Source organism: Chinchilla lanigera, unplaced genomic scaffold (genome assembly GCF_000276665.1).
Source record: "Chinchilla lanigera isolate Chin_1 unplaced genomic scaffold, ChiLan1.0 scaffold00067, whole genome shotgun sequence".
Lineage (NCBI taxonomy): Eukaryota > Metazoa > Chordata > Mammalia > Rodentia > Chinchillidae > Chinchilla > Chinchilla lanigera.
Window position 1 is genome coordinate 129,954 of NW_004955468.1, and position 18,483 is coordinate 148,436.

Sequence of the window (18,483 nt, forward strand, 5' to 3'; positions counted from 1 at the left end):
AAAAAAAAAAAAAAAAAAAAAAAAAAAAAAAAAAAAAAAAAAAAAAAAAGAGCTGAAAGGCCAGTGAGAGCAGGTAGAAACCCCAAACGACCAAATCTACCAAACCCCGCCCAACTCTATCGCCCCGCCCCCAGGCCCGCCCTCCCCTCTCGGGCCCGCCCTCTCCTCTCCCAGAGGCCCTACACGCCACTATCAGAGGCCCCGTCCCGAACTAAAGGTGAGCCGTAAAGCTCTCTCCTGTCGTGATGAGGCGCTCAAGACGCATGCGCAAACCCTGAAAAGCGGCTTGGGTGGCCCCGAGCTTCCCTTTTCCGGTTGCGGCGCCGCGCGGTGAGGATCTCTGGTCCGCGCTAGCAACCATGCCGTCTAAGGGCCCGCTGCAGTCCGTGCAGGTCTTCGGTCGCAAGGTGGGCCAGGCGCTGGATCGGTGGTGTGGCGGGGAGGCCGGGGTCTGGCGGAATCCGATGGGTAGGAGTGTGGGGTCGGCCTGACAGCCGGGGCGCGCAAAGCTCACATGGCCCCGCTGTCTCCTCGTTTTCTACAGAAGACAGCCACAGCCGTGGCACACTGCAAACGGGGCAATGGTCTCATCAAGGTGAACGGGCGTCCCTTGGAGATGATCGAGCCGCGCACGCTGCAGTACAAGGTGCTGGAGTCTGGGACGGCGTGGGGTGGAGGGCACTTCGGAGACGGGGTGCTTTAGATGATGTTCACAAGCCGCCTTGGGGGAAGAAAAATCCACCAAGTAATATAGCTGTGTCTGGCTTTAGAAGATGTAAAAGGGAATTGAGAAAGTGAAAACGGCGTTGAAGATTAAGTGGATACTTTGCAAACTGAGCTATTTGGAAGCTGACCCAACCGAAGGGACCAGTAGCAAGGGGAACAGCGAGCTATGAGGCCCGGGTTGTGTTTTCCCAAGAGCATGGGTTACCTTAGGACAAGGTTTAATGTTCTGTTCTGAGAAGTCTCGAGTGTCTGAAGTCGGGTCTGGATGTTAGGTAGTAGATGGTGTTAGAAGAACAGAAGAGAATTGAAGCCTTTTTAAATACTTGTCTGTGAAAGGGATTCCTCAGATCCTTGTTTGGATCTCTCCCTTTATTTGGCTGTGAATGGAAAGAGACTTAGATTACAGAGTGAGTTAGAAAGTAATAAAATGTTTGAGATTCCTTTATATGGCAGGTACTGAATATTGTGGTCGTTATTGGCTCTCAGCTTATTTAAAGCATGTGTATGTGCAGTCTTGTGTTGAGCTTTAGAATCAGCAGTAACCCAGGTGACAATAGGTCCTACCCTCCTGGAGCCCCCAGATCAGTGAAAAGATGGTCATGTGTCCCAGACTTACAGTGATGTGGTTTGGACTTAGTTACTAGAAACTAGTCCAGGGCTGGGAAGATAGCTCAGAGGCACATCGCCTGCCTGGTAAGCACAAAGCCCTGAGTTCGATTCCCAGTTCCAAAACAAAAACAGAAACTACTCCAAGTGGTCGAGGCTGGGACATGGAGCCCAGAGAAAGGGGAGAAGGGAGATCCTGTGAGCTGAGATCAAAGGCAGACGAAACAGAAGCATCCACACAGGAACTAGTGAAAGAATATGGCAGAAGCTGCAGTGTGGTGACAGTCTGCCCCTCGCCTCCACTTGTTTATTGAGGCAGGTGGTAGTAGCAACCACACAGATAAAGAGGAATGCCCAGTAATGCACCTAAGCTGCCCCAGGTTGTGACTTTAAATAAAAGTGTTTATTCCTGTCTCACTAGTTACTGGAGCCTGTTCTGCTTCTGGGCAAGGAGCGGTTTGCTGGTGTTGACATCCGTGTCCGTGTGAAGGGTGGTGGTCATGTGGCCCAGATTTATGGTAAGTCCCAGGACCTAGGCAGATGGTTATAAATTGGTCCTGGGATTGAGGCCCTCGTCTTGGGGCTTCACAAAGCTGATCTGTCTTCGCACTGTGTGTCTTCCTTGTAGCTATCCGCCAGTCCATCTCCAAAGCCCTCGTGGCCTATTACCAGAAATGTAAGTACAGGTGGGTCCTTCCTAGTGGGTGAGTAGGTGCCACGACAGGGATTCAGATTATCTAAATCTTCACCGTTTCTCATCTCCAGATGTGGATGAGGCTTCCAAGAAAGAGATCAAAGATATTCTCATCCAGTACGACCGGACCCTGTTGGTAGCTGATCCCCGTCGCTGCGAATCCAAAAAGTTTGGAGGCCCTGGTGCCCGTGCTCGTTACCAGAAATCCTACCGATAAGCTCACCATAAGAATCACCATTGACCTTTGTAATAAACACGGAATTTTAAGGTTGCAAGAACTATGCAGTGGTCTCTGCTAGTGGGTCTCTGATTAGATAGAATACAAGAAAGGGCTGTAGCCAGCCTTGATATTAGCCCTTCCAGAAGTGTGGATGGGTGTAAGTGGCAGGTAGAAGCTGATGCACTGTTTCCCTACGCCTCCAGTAGAGTCCAGTGTGCAGGCACAGCCGAGGTGGCGGGGGGTGTGTGCATGCATCGCAGCCTATCTTAAATGTCTCATTGGTTTGTGGTGGTGGGGGTTGAACTCTATGTCTTCACATTGAGCTACATTCTTATCCCTTTTGCTTTTTATGTTTTTGTTTATTTTTGTGGTTCCAAGCCATCACACAGCTCTATCCCTAGTCATTTTTTACTTTGAGATAAGATTTCACTAAATTGCCCTGCTTGGCTTCAATTTGTAATCCCTTCCTGTTTTATCCTCTCAGAGTGCTGGGATTACAGGCATATATTACCATACCCCAGCTTTTTATTTTGAGATAGGGTTTCACTGAGTTGCCATGGGTGTCCTTAAATTCCTCAGTCTATTTTACCTCAGTCTCCCAAGTAGTTGGGGCTACAGGCAGGCAGGTGCCACCACACCTGGCATTATCCATCTTTTTAGTCCCTTCGCTGCTGTTTTTGAGGTTTTGTTTTATTTGAAACAGGGTCTTGCCGTATAGCCCAGACTGACCTCAAACTCAAGGCAGTCCTGCCTCTTTTTTTTGTCTTTTTGAGACATGGTTTCACTATGCAGTTCAGGCTGGCCTTGAGGTAGCTTTGTAGTCCAGGCTGAGGTCAAACTCACAGCGCTCCTCCTGCCTTAGCCTCCCCCAAGCTGGGGTTACGGGCATGTGCCACCACGCCCACCTGTCTTTACTGCTGTTTTTTATTCACTGTTGGGGATCAAACCTAGAACCTGAAACATGCTAAGAAACCTCTCCTTATTACATTCTATTTCTGGGTGCCAGCTTTTTCAGTTTCATTATGGGTTTTTGTTTTTTAAGGCACTGTCTCACTGTGTTGCCCAGGCTGATCTTAAACTCATGGCCTCAAGTGATCCTCCTGCCTCCCGCTGTGTTAGTTCTGGGTTTGCAATACACCCATCCCCACTGCTATCTTACTGGCAGGAAAAACAGAGGAAGTGTACAAGGTCAGTTGTAATCTGTAATACAAGGAAACCAAGGACAAACTGCCTGGGTAGGATCTGTGAAGTCAGCAGCTGAGAGTGAGGGCTGTGTCGGTTTTAAGAGGCTTTGTTTGTTTTACTTATTGTTTGAAATGGTCTTGGTCTTGCTACACAATTCAGATTGGTTTTGAATTCAAAACCAATCCCCAGCCTAGTCTCACAGGGATCCTTCTGCTTCAGTTTCTGGGATTACAGGATTATAAATGTGTACTACCATGCCTGCCTGGCCAAAAAGTTTTGTATTTTGTGGTACGAAGGATTTAATTTAGAGCCTTTACACCGAGCCACACCCTCAGTCTTCCTTTTTGTTTTATTTATTTATATTTAATTTTTGGATTTTTGAGGCAGGGTCATGTTCAATTCAGCCTGACCTTGAACTTTGGGTGATCCTCTGGTCTCAACCTCCCTAATGCTGGGATTACAAGCAGACACTACCATGTTTAGTTTACTTTCTGTTTTTGAGACAAGGTCTTGCTGAGTTACCCAGCACGTGGGGAATGTGTGGCGGTGTGTTGCTGTGCCCTTCAGTTTTTCTTCCTGCTGTAGAGGAAGACAAAAGTGGAAATGACATTGAGCTGGGCAATCAGCTGAGGTTCTTGATACCATGTTAGGCAGCCACAGACTGTCCAGTAGTGCCTGTCCCTGCCCTACAGCCCTCAGTTTGGGGGCCATCTGCTCAGAGTACTCCACTTTTGTCCAGCAAAAGGTACCTGGCTCAGCCCTATGGTGTGAGTTCTGGGGGTGTTGACATCTGAGCCAGATCAGTTAGAACAGTCTGACCATTAACTTCATTCTTTCCTTTTCTTTTTTTGTCCTTGTGCTAGGGATTGAGCCCAGGGCTTTTATACTCACCTACGTCCCTGTTTAAAATAGGGTCCTCAGCCGGATGTGGTGGCTCATGCTTGTAATCCCAGCACTCGGGAGGCTGAGGCAGGAGGATCGTTGTGAGTTTGAGACCAGCCTGGGCTACAAAGTGAGCTTAAAGCCAGCCTGAACTGCATAGCAAGACCCTGTCTCAAAAAAGACAAAAAAAAAAAAAAAGATAGGGTCCTACTAGGTGACTGTCACCCAAGCTGGGCTCAAACTTGTGATCCTGCCCCAGGGCTGAGATTACAACTGTGTACCACCACACCCGACTACGTTTCCTGATGGTTCTCTCTGCTCACCCACGCCCCTTGAACACGTCTGCTGTGCCACGCGCTGATGGGGGAACATTGCAGTGACTGTACCAACTTCCCGTCTTCCAAGCAGTCTCAAAATGGTGGTGTTGGAGGAGGAGGAGGAGCTGGGGTGGAAGTGATTCCACAGCCAGGGAGCCACAGGAAGTCTGAACTTTGCTGTTGAGACGGTGGAAATCTTCCAGACGGCCTCTGCAGACAGCTGGAGGACCTGCTGCCAGTTGAGGGGGAAGTTTCACAGGTTCACTGTCCATGGCCCTGTTTGTACATATGTGGCCTTCCTAAGACAGGAGCCATACCGCCAAGCGGGGCTGCCCAGAACGATGTCACTGTCGAGGAAGGTTGGATGAGATGCCACTGACCAAGTACCCAGACTGAGCAGCAGTCAGGTGCCAGCCTAAGCCTCCCAGGATGGGTCTTCATGATGGCCCTGAGGTTGGTGACACAGGAGACCTCTTGTTACTGGATGAGTAAACTATCCTGGTGGCAAAAAAGTGTTCACTAGCTCAATGGATTTTGTATTGGAGTTGGGGTTCATTTGTATTACCGAGATAAGGAGGGCAGTGGGCACCACCCTTTGCTTTAAGATGAGATCTTGGGCTGGGGATTTAGCTCAGCGGCGCAGTGTCTGCCTGGCAAGCCCAAGGTCGTGAGTTTGATTCCCAGTACTGGAAAAAAACCAAAACCAAAAAAACCCTATAGTCTAAGATGAGATCTTACTATGTTGCTTAGGTTGCTGGGCTCACCTCTAATTCCTGGGCTCAAGTGCCCCTCAGCCTCCCAAGTTCTAGGAGTACAGGCATACAACACTTCAACGAGCTTCACCCTTTGTCTTAGGTATAGCTCTGAAAAAGCCACCCCAGCAGGTAGATAATGTTTGGCCAGCAAGAAGGGCATCCCTGAGGAAGTGGGAACTAGGGCCATGGACAGAGGTAGGAGTTGGGCTGGAGGGAGGGATGGAATTCACAGACACCCAGAGGAGGGACAGGGTGGGGCCTATGGTTTTCCTGCAGGGTTCAGAGACCTCTTTTGAGGCTCCCAGCTCCTTCCTAGAAGCACAGCTGGGACACATCTGGAGAGGGGGCCCGCCTCTCCTTAGCCACTCCTGGTTTGGAGTAGACAGCCCCTTCTCCCTCCCTGCCTCCTCGAATACCGGGAATTCCGGCGCTGCTGGGAGCCCAAGCCAGGCTGGGAACTTTTCTTCAGCTGGGAATGTACAGCTGGGGGCGGCTGGGAATGTGCAGCCAGGATGGAGGAGGGGAGGGCCGGCCTCGGTCCTGACCCTGGAAGGCCGCAGTGAAGTCTTTGATCACTGTAGGCTGAGGAGGCCACCTCAGCTACTGTGGCCCCCAGGACTCGGCCCAGGCCCTGGTGCTCAGCAGTCACTCAATAAACAAGAAGTAGAAGCCTCCAGCCAACATTTATTGAGCCAGCCCTGTGCTGGCTGCCTAACACTGCCAGAGTCCCGTGTCCCCGGGGAGCAGCAGGCTACAAGCTCACCTCACAGGGCCACAGATGCTCCCCGTGAGCCCCTGGCAGTGAGAATGGTACTTTGGCATGGGGTACACACTCAACAAATCTAAGAGCACAGACCTGAGTGAGGTCACAAGGCTTTGGCCCTCTCCACCCTCCCAGTTGTGGGACCGGGCAGGTCCCTTCCTCCGACCCTGCCTTTCCTCATGCCTAGAGCTACTAAAAAAGCTGTCCTCATGGGAGCTGGGGGCGCAGCTCAGTGAAAGCGCTTGTCTAGCATGCATGAGGCTGTGGGTTTGATTCCCAGCACCAACCAAAAAACAAAACAACACAACAAAAACATACCCTCACTTGCCTTTTAGGGATATTGTGAAGACCTAAATCAAATAAGCTCACAGAAACCCGACTGGAATGCTGATGGTACGCAGCTAGTCAGTTCTCAGCCAGCTCTGTGCCAGTACCCAGCCGCTAACATTCAGATTCCCAGGCTCTGCTCTGAAGGTTCTGATTCAACGGGCCCTTAGTATAGATGTGTGTGTGGGTGATTTGAATGGATTCCCCGCTGAGCCAGAGGCTTCAGGCACATCTGGGGAGTGAGAGGGTACGCTCACTGGATGCTGGGGTCAGTGCCAGGAAACAGGCATTGTCATTTTGTACACAAGCAAACAGGCTGAGAGGAAGGTCACACACCAAGGAGAAAAGATGGGACTTGAATTCACCACCATGACACAGTGAGGCCTTGGAGAATTGTAGGGAAGATTAGCGTGCTAAAGCACAAGATGTTAAATATTTGATAGAAGCAGCTATTATCATTAAACTGCTTAAATTATGCTCACTGAGCCCACCATTTCAGGAAGGAGGGGGCAGGAGAGCCCCACCATAAAAGCCTTTTGTCTCTCTCTGACCTGAGTTATTCTGTGGGAGTATGTTGAGGAATTGTTGCAGTCCCCAAGGGGGGGCGGTGAAGGATGTGATGTGTGTGGGTGGGCACAAGATATTCATGGGTGGGGGGGACTGCCAAGGGAAACTAGAGCCCCAAGATGGAGCCGCCCTGGTGTCAGCACGGAACAGTCTCTGAAGCTCTGTAGTATCAAGATCCAGAACCCAGACGAGGGACAGATGGGCTAATGGACTTGGAAACGGGTGAATGAGGTGGATGAGAGATGAAACGTGGAGGGAGGGCAGGATGGTGCAGGATGGAGATGGACAGGTAGAATGATGGATGGATGGGCTGCCGGAGGGATGGAAAGTTACATGGGGGAAGGGTGGAAGAATAAAGGGGTAGAGAGTTGGATAAGCAGCACATATAGGTAACACAGTAGTTTGGAAGACGAAAAGTTAATCATCTGAGGGGAAGACAGAAGAACAGCCAGGCATGTGAGATGAATGGATAATTGTGGGACGAGAGCTATGCATGGTGGCGCACACCTGTAACCCCGGCACTTGGGAGGCTGAGGCAGGAGGATGGTTGCAAGTTTGAGGCCAGCCTTGGCTACAAAGTGAGTTAAAGACCAGCTTGAACTGCATAGCAGACCCTGTCTCAAAAAGACAAAAAAGAAAAAAATCATGGGACAAGAGCTGGATGCTCATTAAGTTGCTAAGAAAATGAACTTCAGCCGGGTGTAGTGGCACACGCCTATAATCCCAGTACTCAGGAGGCTGAGGCAGGAGGATCGTCGCATGTTCAAGACCAGCCCGGGCTACAAAGTGAGCTCAAGGCTAGCCTGAACTACATAGTGAGACCATCTCAAAAAGACAAAAAAAAAAAAAAAAAAAAGAACTTCGGGGATCTACCTGGAGTAAGCCCCCTGCTTTTCATTTTGAGATAGGGCCTTGCTATGTAGTTCAGGCTGGCCTTGAACTCACTTGACCCTCCTCCCTCAGCCTCCTGTGTGCTGGGATTGTAGGGCCTTTTTTTCAGTGTTGGGTATGAACCCAGAACCTTGCACTTATTGGCAACTGACCTTCCAATGAGCTGTATCCCCAGCTGGGAGGGACTTAACCTGGATTTCCCAATGAACAGTTTGTGAATGCCTTGAAGTCACACACCTTGACATTACCAGGTCCATTTCTCGTAATTCTCAGGCAGGCGCTGTGCTGCCGAGCTACATCCTCACCCATTTCTAGTAATCCTCAGACTTTTGAGATCCCCCAAATTCTCAGAACCAGTGATCATACTCTGTCAGCTCTTCCCAGTCATCACATCTTGTCAAACCCCCCATACACATTCAGAAGGGGAAAACACACAGTTCCATGTTAACGAAATATTAATGACATCCCTTCCTCATCCCTGTTGATCAAAGCAAAAAGGGCCATGTGTGAAAACAGGTCCAAGGGGCTACAAAGCTGCACCCACTTCTAGACCCATGTCAGGATTTCTGGGTGAAATTCTGGGAGTGTGTGGCACTGGCTGAAGTCACTGCTTTTTGGGAAGCCTGACATCTTGCATCACATGTGGGAAAGGGCATCAGGAGCTCCCTGGGCTCTGTGAAGGCCCATAGGCTCCTGGGTGGGGGGCTAAGAGAGCAGGGTGGTTCAACCTGACCTGAGCCTTGGCTGGCCGAAGCCGCCCCCCCCCTCCCACTTGAATGCTGACCGTGGTGGCGTAGCTGAGCCGCCTGGCCGGGGGCGGTGGGGGCTGGGGCTGGGGCGGGGGTGAAGGTGCTCGAGATGTGGGTGCAGAGGACCAGGGGCCCCGGGAGGCTGGGGGGCCCTCTCCCCCAGGCCCCTGTCTGCGAGCCAGGCTCTGGCTGATGTATGAGGCTGCCAGGTATCTTGAGAGGGCAGCCGCACTGGGGCCCAGGAGCTGACGGGTAGGGGGCGGGGGGCTGTGGGGTGGGGTCAAGTCTGTAGACTCTGACCTGGCAACAAGAGAGCCTGAGGAGCCTCCTGCTTTGGATAAAGCCCCAGTGGTCTGGACTGGGGTGGGCACCAGGCTTTGAATGTCCTGGGACCTGTCTTGCTCAGGTAAAGTGGTGGCTGGAATGCACATGTTGGGGAGTTCTTGCTGCCTGAACACAGGTGTGAGTTTGGCGGCCTGTGTGTCTCCAAGGCCATGCTCCTGAGGCGATGCTGTGGCAGTGGGGCCCTGGATGGCTGGGGGGTCGCCCTGCTTGGGCAAAGAAGGCAGGGCTTGGGCTTGAATGTCCGTGAGGCCTTGGGGCTGAGGCAAAGGGGTGGCAGCTGGAACCTGAACGTCCAGGAGGTTCTCAGATAAAGACAGAGGTGAGCTCGCTGCAATTTGACTGTCCAGGTTCCCTCCGTGTTCAGGCAGGGGCAAGGCACCCGGAACAGGAATATCCGGGAGGTCATGTGACAAGGGCAGAGGGTTGCTGGGTGGGAGGTGATGGTCCAGGCTACTTCCAGGCCTCAACAAAGGGCTGATGGCTTGGCCGCAGACAGTGGCGGGGCACTGATCACCCCTGGGACCTCCCTCTCCAGCCCCTGGGATGTTGGTTGGGTTCTGGCTATCTAGGTGGCCTTCTTCCTTGGCGAAAGGAGTGGTGGCTAAAACTATGATCTCAGGACAACTTCCCTGCTTGGACACGGCTGGAGTGGTTGGAATTTGGATGTCCACATGGCACCCTTGACCAGAAGAGCAGCTCGTGGATGAAACCTGTATATCCACGTCACTTCTAGGCTCAGGCACAGGAGTGGCAGCTGGAACTCCGATCTCCAGGTGGCTTTGATCAGGCAAAGTTGAAACCGATGGAAGCTGGGTGTCTGCAGGGCCTCCTTGCCTGGGTGACGTGGCTGGGGTCGGGACACCGTGGAGCGCTCCTTGCTCAGGCAAGGCTGGAGGAGCCGGAATGTGGATGTCCAGTTGGTCTTGCTCAGGCAAATCTGAAGCATTTAGACTCTGGCCACCCAGGTGGCCTCTCTGTTTAGTCAAGGGTGTGGCAGCTTGAATACGGGCAGCAGGGCCCAGGCGGACAGACTGCTGGGCACAGGTCAGCGGGAAGGCCAACTCACATACCAACACGTGTCCAAAGGCGGGAAAGGGCCCTGTGTGCAGACAAAAGGACCCAGTGAGCACCAATGCCCCAGCCCGGGCCACCTCTGCCAACCACATACCCAGAGCTCACCAGGCTCGGCCTGTTCCTGGGGCGGGCAGGGGGTTGTCTGGGGCTGGGCCAGGACCCGTGGCCTGCGGCGGGGGGCATTGGCCGATGCCCACGTCTCGGCCCGCTGCATCTGCTGGATCCGCTCACTGTAGAGCCGGGCCAGTTCTCGCACACGGGATGCTGCCCGCTCCGAATGCCGGGCTCCTGCCTTCCCACTCCCACTGCTTCCACCCAGATCCGAGTCCTCCAGGATCAGCAGTGGCTCTGGGAAGCCTGGCCGGGCCCGGGCCAGCTGCCCCTGATCCAATGCCTGCCAGGCACTCCGGATTTCGGAGCAAGAGCGGAATTCCAGCTCACCTGGGAATCCCTGAGTTTGGGCAATAGCCTGAGGCTGGAAATCTGGGAACACTACCCCTTCTTCCTCCTCAGCCTGCCCGACCCTGCTTCCTGAAGTAGGCTCTCCCGGTTTTCCAGGACTGCTTCCTGGGAACAGTTCTCTCCTGGTGGTCAGTGCCTCAGCCGGCTCCTGCAGAGGCCCGGGGAACCAGGAGTCACCGGGCAGGGCAGGAGAATCAGAAAGACTGGGAATATCGGGGACGTCAGGCATGGCTGGAAGGCGGGGCATTTCAAAAACACTGGGAATGTCAGAGAGACTGGGATGGTGGGGAACTTCGGGAATTTCAGGGAGGTCGGGTACGTCAGGAATCTTGGCAAGGCTGGGAATGTCGGGAATTTCAACTGCACTGGAACTCTCAAGCCCCTCTAAGACGTGGAGTGGGGAAGGCTCCCGTTCATCCGGCTCCAGCTCTTCCTCCTCCTCCTCTTCTGAAGAGTCTCGGCTGGGCAGGGCTTGGAATGTGAGGGTTTCGCTGTCGGCTGGCACCTGGGAATCTCCAGGGAACTTGGGAATGTCATTGGTGGCTGGCTGTAGTGGGCACAGAAAGAAGCCGAAGATACCAGGGTGGACTGACCACCCTGTTCCTGGCTCTGCCTGCTGGAGCCTGGAGCCCCAAGAATGCCCAGCTCACCCCCAGATCCCGAAGGCCTCTCTGATTCAGCAGTTCCAGGATTTCTTCAGTGATGGAGGTTCCAGAGGGGTCCAGTGTGGGGGGCCCAGCATCCTCCAGGTCTTCAGCGGATGCAGGAACTGACACTGGTGGCTGTGATTCTGAGGGGGCATAGAGCTCCCCTTCACTGCCAGCATGCTGTGCGGAGGAGCGGGGATGAAGGCAAGAAGCAAGAGGGCCCCGTCCCTTTCCTTACCAGATGAGGAATCTGAGCCTCAACCCCCCAACTTTTTTTTTCAGTACTGGGGATTAAACTTGGTCTCACACACGCTAAGCAAGTGCTCTACCCCACTAAGTTACATCTCTATCTAGCTGGGTTTTTTTTTAGTACTTCAGGTGGAATCCAGGGCCTTCACACTGAGCTATATCCCCAGCAGCTTTTCATTCTCAAACAGGGTCTCACTAAGTCACTCAGTTGGGGCTTAAAACTGAGCTCTTCCTGCCTCAGCCTCCTAAACAGCTGGGATTACAGGCAGGTGCCACTGCACTCAGCCCAATTCATTCTTTTTCTCCCTCTCTCCCTCCCTTGCTCGCTCCCTCTCTCTTTTCTTTCTTTCTTTCCCTCCCCTTCCCTTCCTTCTTTCTTGAGACAGGGTCTCCTGTGCATTTCAGGCTGGCCTTGAACTCACTATGTAGCCGAGGCTGGCCTCGAACTCAGGGCAATGCTTCTGCCTCAGCCACCCAAGTACAGGTGTGGGCCACCACGACCGGCCCAATCCTGTTTCTTACTCAGACCCAGGATTCTGGAATTTAAGTTTCTCCGTCAGACCCAAGAGTCCAGGTTCTCAGATCCTACTTGGGCCATTTCTTACCTTGAATATAGGCTTAGCTGGGGATGGACAAGAAGAGAAAAGTCAGTGAGATATAGGATTGTGTGTGATTCCTTGTAACTTATGAGCTGCCTCCTCCCCTCCTCCCCATCCACCCTGGGTACCCCCCGGGGAAGGACAGACAAACAGACAGGAGCCAGTCACTGACCATTCTGTGGAAACTCGACAAAAGAGTCCTTCACCGGCTCTGGGGAGGACAGAGTTACGTCAGCAGCCCATACCTGCCCGAGCCCCTGGCTCACCTTGGGCGGTAAACTCACCAGACTGCCTGCGGCCACGGCGGCTGCTCAGGGGTCCCGGAGATGGCGCTGTGGGAGAGGCAGGGGACAGGTGGTCAGGAGTCCAGCTCCAGGCACCGCGGGGGAAGGGGGCCACACTCAGCACCCTGTCTCATGTACCTGTGTTTCTCCGGCCAGGGGTGAAAGTTTTAGTATCTTGAGGTAGGGGAGACCCGAGCGGGGGTGTTGGGGGCTCTGAGATAGGCTTACTTTTCGGAGCACCTGTGGGGAGAGTTTTGGGGCTAACAGCCTACTTTTTCCCTCGAAGTAATTTTTCTGAGCATCCTCCCAACCCAAGTCCCAACTCACAGTGCAGGCTGTTTTCAAGGAGGACTTGTTTTGCCTGAAACAGACGAGGATGCACGTTAGCCAGTGCTGGCCCCAAGCACCATGGCCATTCCCACGAATAGGTGCTTCCTCACATCAGGCCCAGAAAGGTTAAGTCACTTGCCCAGGGTCACAATGCAGAAAGAGTGGTGGAGGTAGGGTTCAGATTCAGGTAGCATAATTCTGCACTTTTAGCAGTCATGTTACAGAAACGTGTGTGTGCCCTCATCAGGCCTTTTAACACTACGGCGGGGGTGTGTGTGTGTGTGTGTGTGTGTGGTACTCCAAGGGCCCCCTGCTGTGGTAGGAGCCCTACCTTAGCTGGGATGGAGGCGGGGTGGTTCTCGAAGAAGAGGCGCTGGAGACAGTGAATCCACAGCCTTTTTTCTTCTTGGTTCTTGGCCTGGGGGCGAGTGGGGTAGGTGGAGCCAGGGAGCCAAGAGCAGGTCCAGGGTGGGGGCGACTGCCTGGCCAGCCCCACCGGTGCTCACCTGAAGCAGGTGCCTGTGCTTGGGAATGGTCAGGTCGGACACCTTGAACCCTAGAGGGTCTCGAGGGCTCTCGCTCACACTCAGGTTGCAGCACTGGGGGGGGGCGGGCACAGCAAGGTCAGAGCTCAGCCATGAGGCAGAGTTGGGCCCCTACCCAAACACGCACCCTGTGAGTTTGACTGCTCCCCACCCGCTGGGCTCTGCTCTCTCCCTCGCCAGACCCTCCCCTATCACCATCACGAAGCAGGACCGCTGCTCCCCAGGAAGACACTGCCTATGGGCACGTCCAGTCCTTTCCTGTGGGCCTCCACCCCACCTGACCCCTTACTTTCTTCCATTCTATTTTTTTTTTGTTTTGTTTTGTTTTTGTTTTTGAGACAGGGTCTCACTATGCAGTTCAGGCTGGCCTTGAGCTCACTTTGGAGCCCAGGTTGGTCTTGATCTTACAACGATCCTCCTGCCTCAGCCTCCTGAGTGCTGGGATTACAGGCGTGAGCCACCATGCCCGGGGTCCCTTACTTTCTTTTCTCTGTCTCTTTTTCTCTGTAATGCTATGGACTGAGCCCAAAGCCTCATGGTTGCCAGGTGAGCATGCTACCACTGATCTACATCCCCAATGTCCTGGCTCCTTGCTTTTGAAACAGTATCTCACTAAATTCCCCAGACCAGACACAATTCCTGGTCCTCCCACTTCAGCCCCTGAGGCTGCCAGGATCACCACTCCTGCAGTCTCACACCTGGTCTCACCCCTATTCTCTTTTTTTTATTTCCTTCTTTGATTTTAAATTTGTTTTTTTTTGTTTTTTGTCTTTTTGAGACAGGGTCTCACTATGCAGTTCAGGCTGGCCTTGTGCTCACTTTGTAGCCCAGGCTGGTCTCGAACTTGCCAAGATCCTCCTGCCTCAGCCTTCTGAGTGCTGGGATTACAGGCATGTGCCACTATGCCCGGCTTCTTTGATTTTTTTAAACACAGTCTCACTCTGAAGTCCAGACTGGCCTTGAACTCACAGCAATCTTCCTGTCTCAGCCTCTCGAGGGTTGGGATTACAGGTGTGCGCCACCATGCCCAGCCTTACTCTATTCTTGAACTCAAGAAAATGTGATTCTCTCAAGCCAGGCTGTCCCTGGTTCACCCCTTTAGGCACATAAGCGTAGGAATACAAAATGCACAGTGCATTGTGACAGCGCAGCCCGAGCCATCCCCAACTCACAAAGATGTGGCCCTTGTATGTGTATTCGGGCCCCCGGCGCTTGGCCACAAGCAGCATCCGAGAGAACAGGAAGAGCAGCCGTTCCCCGCCTCGAAGCCGGGGGCCGCCCCCTCCGCCACCTCGGAAAGCACCTTCCAGCACCAGCTCCCCAAAAGCACTGAGCTCTGGGCCGGTCCAACCTCCTAGCCGCCGCTGTACCTCCTGCAGGGGCCCCGCCAGGCACAGAGGCAGGTATGGGCGGGTGGCACACACGAACAGGACAAGGTAGGGGGTTGGAAAAGGGGACTCGCTGACTGAGCCAACCCCCCAAGGCTTGAAGCACTGCCCCATCCTCCTCATGGCCCCCCCGAGGCCGGCCTCGCCTCCCACCCCACCCTGGGCCACCTGGAGGCGTGCCGCGTGCTCCTGCTTGCGCTTCATGTCATTGATGTACCAGGCGACTGCTGTCATAGACACAATGGCTTCCTCCACCATCTCACGGCCTCCAGCACCCGGGCCTTCTGCCCAGTGCTTGCCTAGTTCCTGCCGGCAGCACCAGGCATGTAGGGAGAGGAGGAAAAGGGCGGGAGGGGGAGAATGAGTGGCACAGGAGACTATGGGATCCCAGGTGCCAGTCCTCTCTTGCCAGGAAGACCCGACACCACCACTGGCCCGTTTCTAGGGCCCAGATGGCCCCCCTCTGCACAGCTGAGCAGAGAAAGGTAGAAAAAAAGTCTCAGGCCTTGCAGGACTCTTACGCCCCCTCTTGAAGAAACAGCCCGTGGCTGAGGTGTGAGACCCCCCCCCACCTCCAGCAGGGCCCCCAGGACCCAAAGCCGACCTGCAGCAGCAGATGGTACTTGAGGATGCGCTGAACCGGTTTCAGCAGGAAGCTCTGCAGGGGCAGTGAGTGATGAAGCTGGGTCTGGCGCTCCTGCAGCCACAGGGCTGCTGGCGGGGACAGCGACAGCTCCCGGAGCAGGGCCAGGGAGCTGGGGGCACAGCACGGGTCAGCAGGGGCTGGCAGCTCCAGCGGGTAGGGCTGGGAGGGGTCCGCGAGTGGCCAGGGTTTGGGGGCAGTCAGGGTCTGGCAGGGGTCAGGGGGGAGTGAGGGAGAGGTCAGTTAGCACCCTGGTCCGGCAGGGATAACACTGGGGGGTTGGCAGGGCAGAGGAGGGAGGGCTGGGACACCAGCTCAGGGCTCGGCCTGGGGCCCAGGGGCACCCTGCCCCTCACCTGGGATAGTTCATGCAGTATAAAGTGTAGATGTCAAAATCCTCGCTCTGCGGGGGACATGGCAGTCAGGGAGACCCAGGTCCTGGCTCCCCTACCCACTCCAGCCTTGCACAGGCTGCTGACCCCCGCTGAGGCCCCTCCCGGCCCAGCCCGCCTGCTTGCTCACCCTCTGCACAAAGCACTCGGCGATTCCCCCCGCACTGCTGCTGCTCTCCAGGTCCTCTAAGAGCTCACTGTAGGGGACAGAGGGTGAGCACCTGCCCTGCCTCCACATCCCCCAGGGGAGGCCCCGGGAGACGTCCCAACCGCCTGCAGGGCTGGGTACTCAGTGACTGCTAGACTCCCTAAAAGGACACTGCATGCCGAGAAAAGGTCTCTGAGGCCACATGGGAGACCAAAGCCTCCTCCGACTGTGTCCTCGGACAGCTTCATGACCCTCAGCCTGAAAGTTTGTCACAGCTGGTGTGAGCTGGGGTGAGGGGACATGTGCTGCCCACAAAGGCCACCGTGGTCCCAGGGATGAGCTTAAGATTCTGCAATCTCCTCAAGGGATTCGAGCATCACAAGCCCTGACAGCCCTCACATGACAGCGACCAACCATCCTGCTTTGTCTGAGACCAAACAGTGTCCCTGGATGAGCGCTGTGGAGTGCGAAAGTTGGGAATGTCTTGGGCATTCCCAGGACAAGGTGGTCATCTGAAGGCTCATGTGGTCGTGATCTGTGGACACCATATGACTCTCAGGTTCACCATGAGCCCAGACCGGACGTGGCACTGAAACTCCACCCTCATGCCAGGCCCCGTCCCGAATGGCGGACCTCATCTGCATGCCTAGACTTCTGTGACCCTACTCTGAGCCCTCACTGTGCTGTGATCCCTGTCTGAGGTCACCACGCCCCTCAGACTAGCCCGAAGAGGGAGATAAAGGGTTTCAAGGGTTCTTTTTTTTTTGGTGCTACTGGGATTGAGCCCAGAGTCTTCACACTGAGCTACGTCCTCAACCCTTTTTAAATTTTTTATTTTGAGATGGGGTCTTGTTAGGTCGCCCACGTTGGGCTCAACTTGTGATCCTCCTTCCTCAGCTCCCACAGTGCTGGGATTACAGGTGTGCACCACTATGCCAAGTGGGGCTCCAAGGTTCAGGTTGGGACACAGCCCCGAGCCCCGAGGGGCCAGCACCCCTTCCTGTCCCACTCGCTCCTCACCTGCTGAACTCGTAGATATCCTCGATGTTGGCAAACAGCGTGCCCACCTGCTCCATGCTCAGCCCCAGGCCGCTGCCGTCCAGCAGAGGGCCTAGGTAGTCCTGCAGGGATGACTAGGTCACCAGGGCCAAGGGCCTGGCCCACGGGCACCGCCCCGGGTCGCCTGCCTGCCTCACCTCCACGATGCTGCGGAGGTCCCGGACGTAGGCCCGCTCAGTCTCCACGATCTCTCGGGCCACACGCTCCAGCCTTGAGGGTTTTGCTGAACCCGGGATCCCCACAGGTGACAGATGCAGGCGGATAGGGGGCCCCGGCAGGGGCTCTGGCCTGGAGGCTGAGCAGACTGGGGTGGGCCCTGGGGCTGGGTCCCCTTCAGAGCCCACTGTGCTCAGGGAGGTGGAGCTCCCAGAACCTCGCGGGGAGGCCATGGCAGGGGCTGTGGGATGTGGAATAGGAAGTCAAGTTCCACTTCCCATGGCCTCCACACTCCCACAGCTGGCTAACCACTTTCCCACAGGCTCCCTCCTCTCTTTCTTACTGTACTGCCTTGGTCCAGTCCTGTCCTGTCCTATCTGGGTTCTCCCCGGGCTTCAGACCTCTAATTCACCTCCATACATCAGCAGGGAGATCTTTATTAACCCTCCCATCTGACCCTGTCATCCCCAGGAGTACAACCCCTTCAGGATAACACCCAAAACTCCTCAAATCAGTGCAGTGTGACCCTGGCCTGTCTCTCCAGCCTGCAGTCTTCCTGCCATCTCATCTTACCTCCCCCCCAACTCACATTTACTCACTCTCAATTATTTAAAGCAGCGGCTCTGGGCCTTGCACACACTGTCACGCGGCTGTGGAACTCTCTGGTCTTTGCCTAACTCCTTGAAGCCTGACCCGTCAAGGGGTACTTCCTCTCACAGCCCTGAGCACTGCACCCCGCCCCGCCCCTCTGAACTGTCACTAGGAACACCAGCTTGGGGCTCTGTGTGGGTGGGGCGGGGCGCGGCTGTCACCCTGCACAACCCCAGGGGGCTTGCAGGAAGGAAAGATCAAACGCCCATAGGCTCCACCCCTGCCTCGGCTGCTCACCTGTCCGAGTCTCACACACCGCTGGGCAGTCGCAGGCTTCGCCTCTGTGGCCACACCCGAGGCTGGGTCTGGACAAGCTGAGTCCCCGGGCCCCTTCAGGCATGGCTGAGTGACACAGCAGCCACCTGCAGAAAGTTGCCTCCTTGGGTAGAGGACCCACAGGTCTTCTTGCCGCCCAAACTCACAGACGGGGGGGCACTGGGAATTAGAGGACCGGCCTAAATCCAGAGAGGGACCTCCGGGAGCCACTAACGGGCCGGAGGACCACAGACAAAGTGACGGAGAGGGGAAAAAGTAAAGAGCGTGGAAAAGAAGATGGAAAGGTTGAGACAAAGAAGTGCGAGGAGAGCAAGAGTCGCAGAAGCCACAGTCCTGCGGCCCCGGCCCCAGGCTCAGGGATCCTGGGAACGTCTACGCTCTGGCTGGAGCGGAGGGCGAGGGGCAGGGCTGGGAAAAGCTGTGGGCGGGAGGCCGCGGGGTCCCAGGGGAGGGCGGAGGCTGGGGGACCGGATGCCAGGGTCCTGCAGACAGCTCCCTCCCCCGCCGAGGGCTGCGCGCTGGGGCCCTGGCCCTGAGCTTCCACCCCCTTGCA

The 18,483-nt window shown here is 55.0% G+C and overlaps 3 protein-coding genes across 3 annotated transcripts in view; 1 reads left to right on the forward strand and 2 right to left on the reverse strand.

The window, feature by feature from the left end:
• Nucleotides 1–290: 290 nt before the first annotated feature.
• Nucleotides 291–2,305, forward strand: Rps16 (ribosomal protein S16). Its single transcript, XM_005399771.2, has 5 exons — nt 291–407; nt 545–646; nt 1,754–1,850; nt 1,961–2,008; nt 2,098–2,305. Exons 1-5 carry the CDS (start codon nt 360–362, stop codon nt 2,241–2,243), a joined length of 441 nt encoding a protein of 146 aa, XP_005399828.1. The 5' UTR covers nt 291–359; the 3' UTR covers nt 2,244–2,305.
• Nucleotides 2,306–8,308: 6,003 nt separating this feature from the next.
• The window catches only part of Plekhg2 (pleckstrin homology domain containing, family G (with RhoGef domain) member 2), an 11,219-nt gene continuing 1,044 nt past the window's right edge, over nt 8,309–18,483 (reverse strand). The window contains 19 exon segments of the mRNA XM_013522376.1: nt 8,309–8,635; nt 8,637–10,126; nt 10,207–11,110; nt 11,214–11,390; nt 12,065–12,081; nt 12,231–12,269; nt 12,343–12,390; nt 12,481–12,582; nt 12,670–12,703; nt 13,004–13,090; nt 13,179–13,271; nt 14,390–14,590; nt 14,774–14,911; nt 15,210–15,360; nt 15,605–15,651; nt 15,771–15,837; nt 16,809–16,909; nt 16,985–17,244; nt 17,892–18,016. Coding sequence (XP_013377830.1) covers nt 8,570–8,635; nt 8,637–10,126; nt 10,207–11,110; nt 11,214–11,390; nt 12,065–12,081; nt 12,231–12,269; nt 12,343–12,390; nt 12,481–12,582; nt 12,670–12,703; nt 13,004–13,090; nt 13,179–13,271; nt 14,390–14,590; nt 14,774–14,911; nt 15,210–15,360; nt 15,605–15,651; nt 15,771–15,837; nt 16,809–16,909; nt 16,985–17,244; nt 17,892–17,994 — 4,125 coding nt within the window. The 5' untranslated portion in view covers nt 17,995–18,016 and the 3' untranslated portion in view covers nt 8,309–8,569.
• The window catches only part of LOC106150199 (translation initiation factor IF-2-like), a gene marked incomplete in the record, with an annotated part of 5,311 nt that continues 4,830 nt past the window's right edge, over nt 18,003–18,483 (reverse strand). The window contains 1 exon segment of the mRNA XM_013522284.1: nt 18,003–18,483. Within this exon segment, the coding sequence (XP_013377738.1) occupies nt 18,097–18,483 (387 nt within the window).

Excerpts from the sequence above, each read along its gene's own strand:
- Rps16 (XM_005399771.2), top strand. The coding sequence starts at position 360 with ATGCCGTCTAAGGGCCCGCTGCAGTCCGTGCAGGTCTTCGGTCGCAAG. Across the intron at positions 408-544 it reads TGCAGGTCTTCGGTCGCAAG|AAGACAGCCACAGCCGTGGC; the intron begins GTGGGCCAGGCG and ends CGTTTTCTACAG. Across the intron at positions 1,851-1,960 it reads TCATGTGGCCCAGATTTATG|CTATCCGCCAGTCCATCTCC; the intron begins GTAAGTCCCAGG and ends TCTTCCTTGTAG.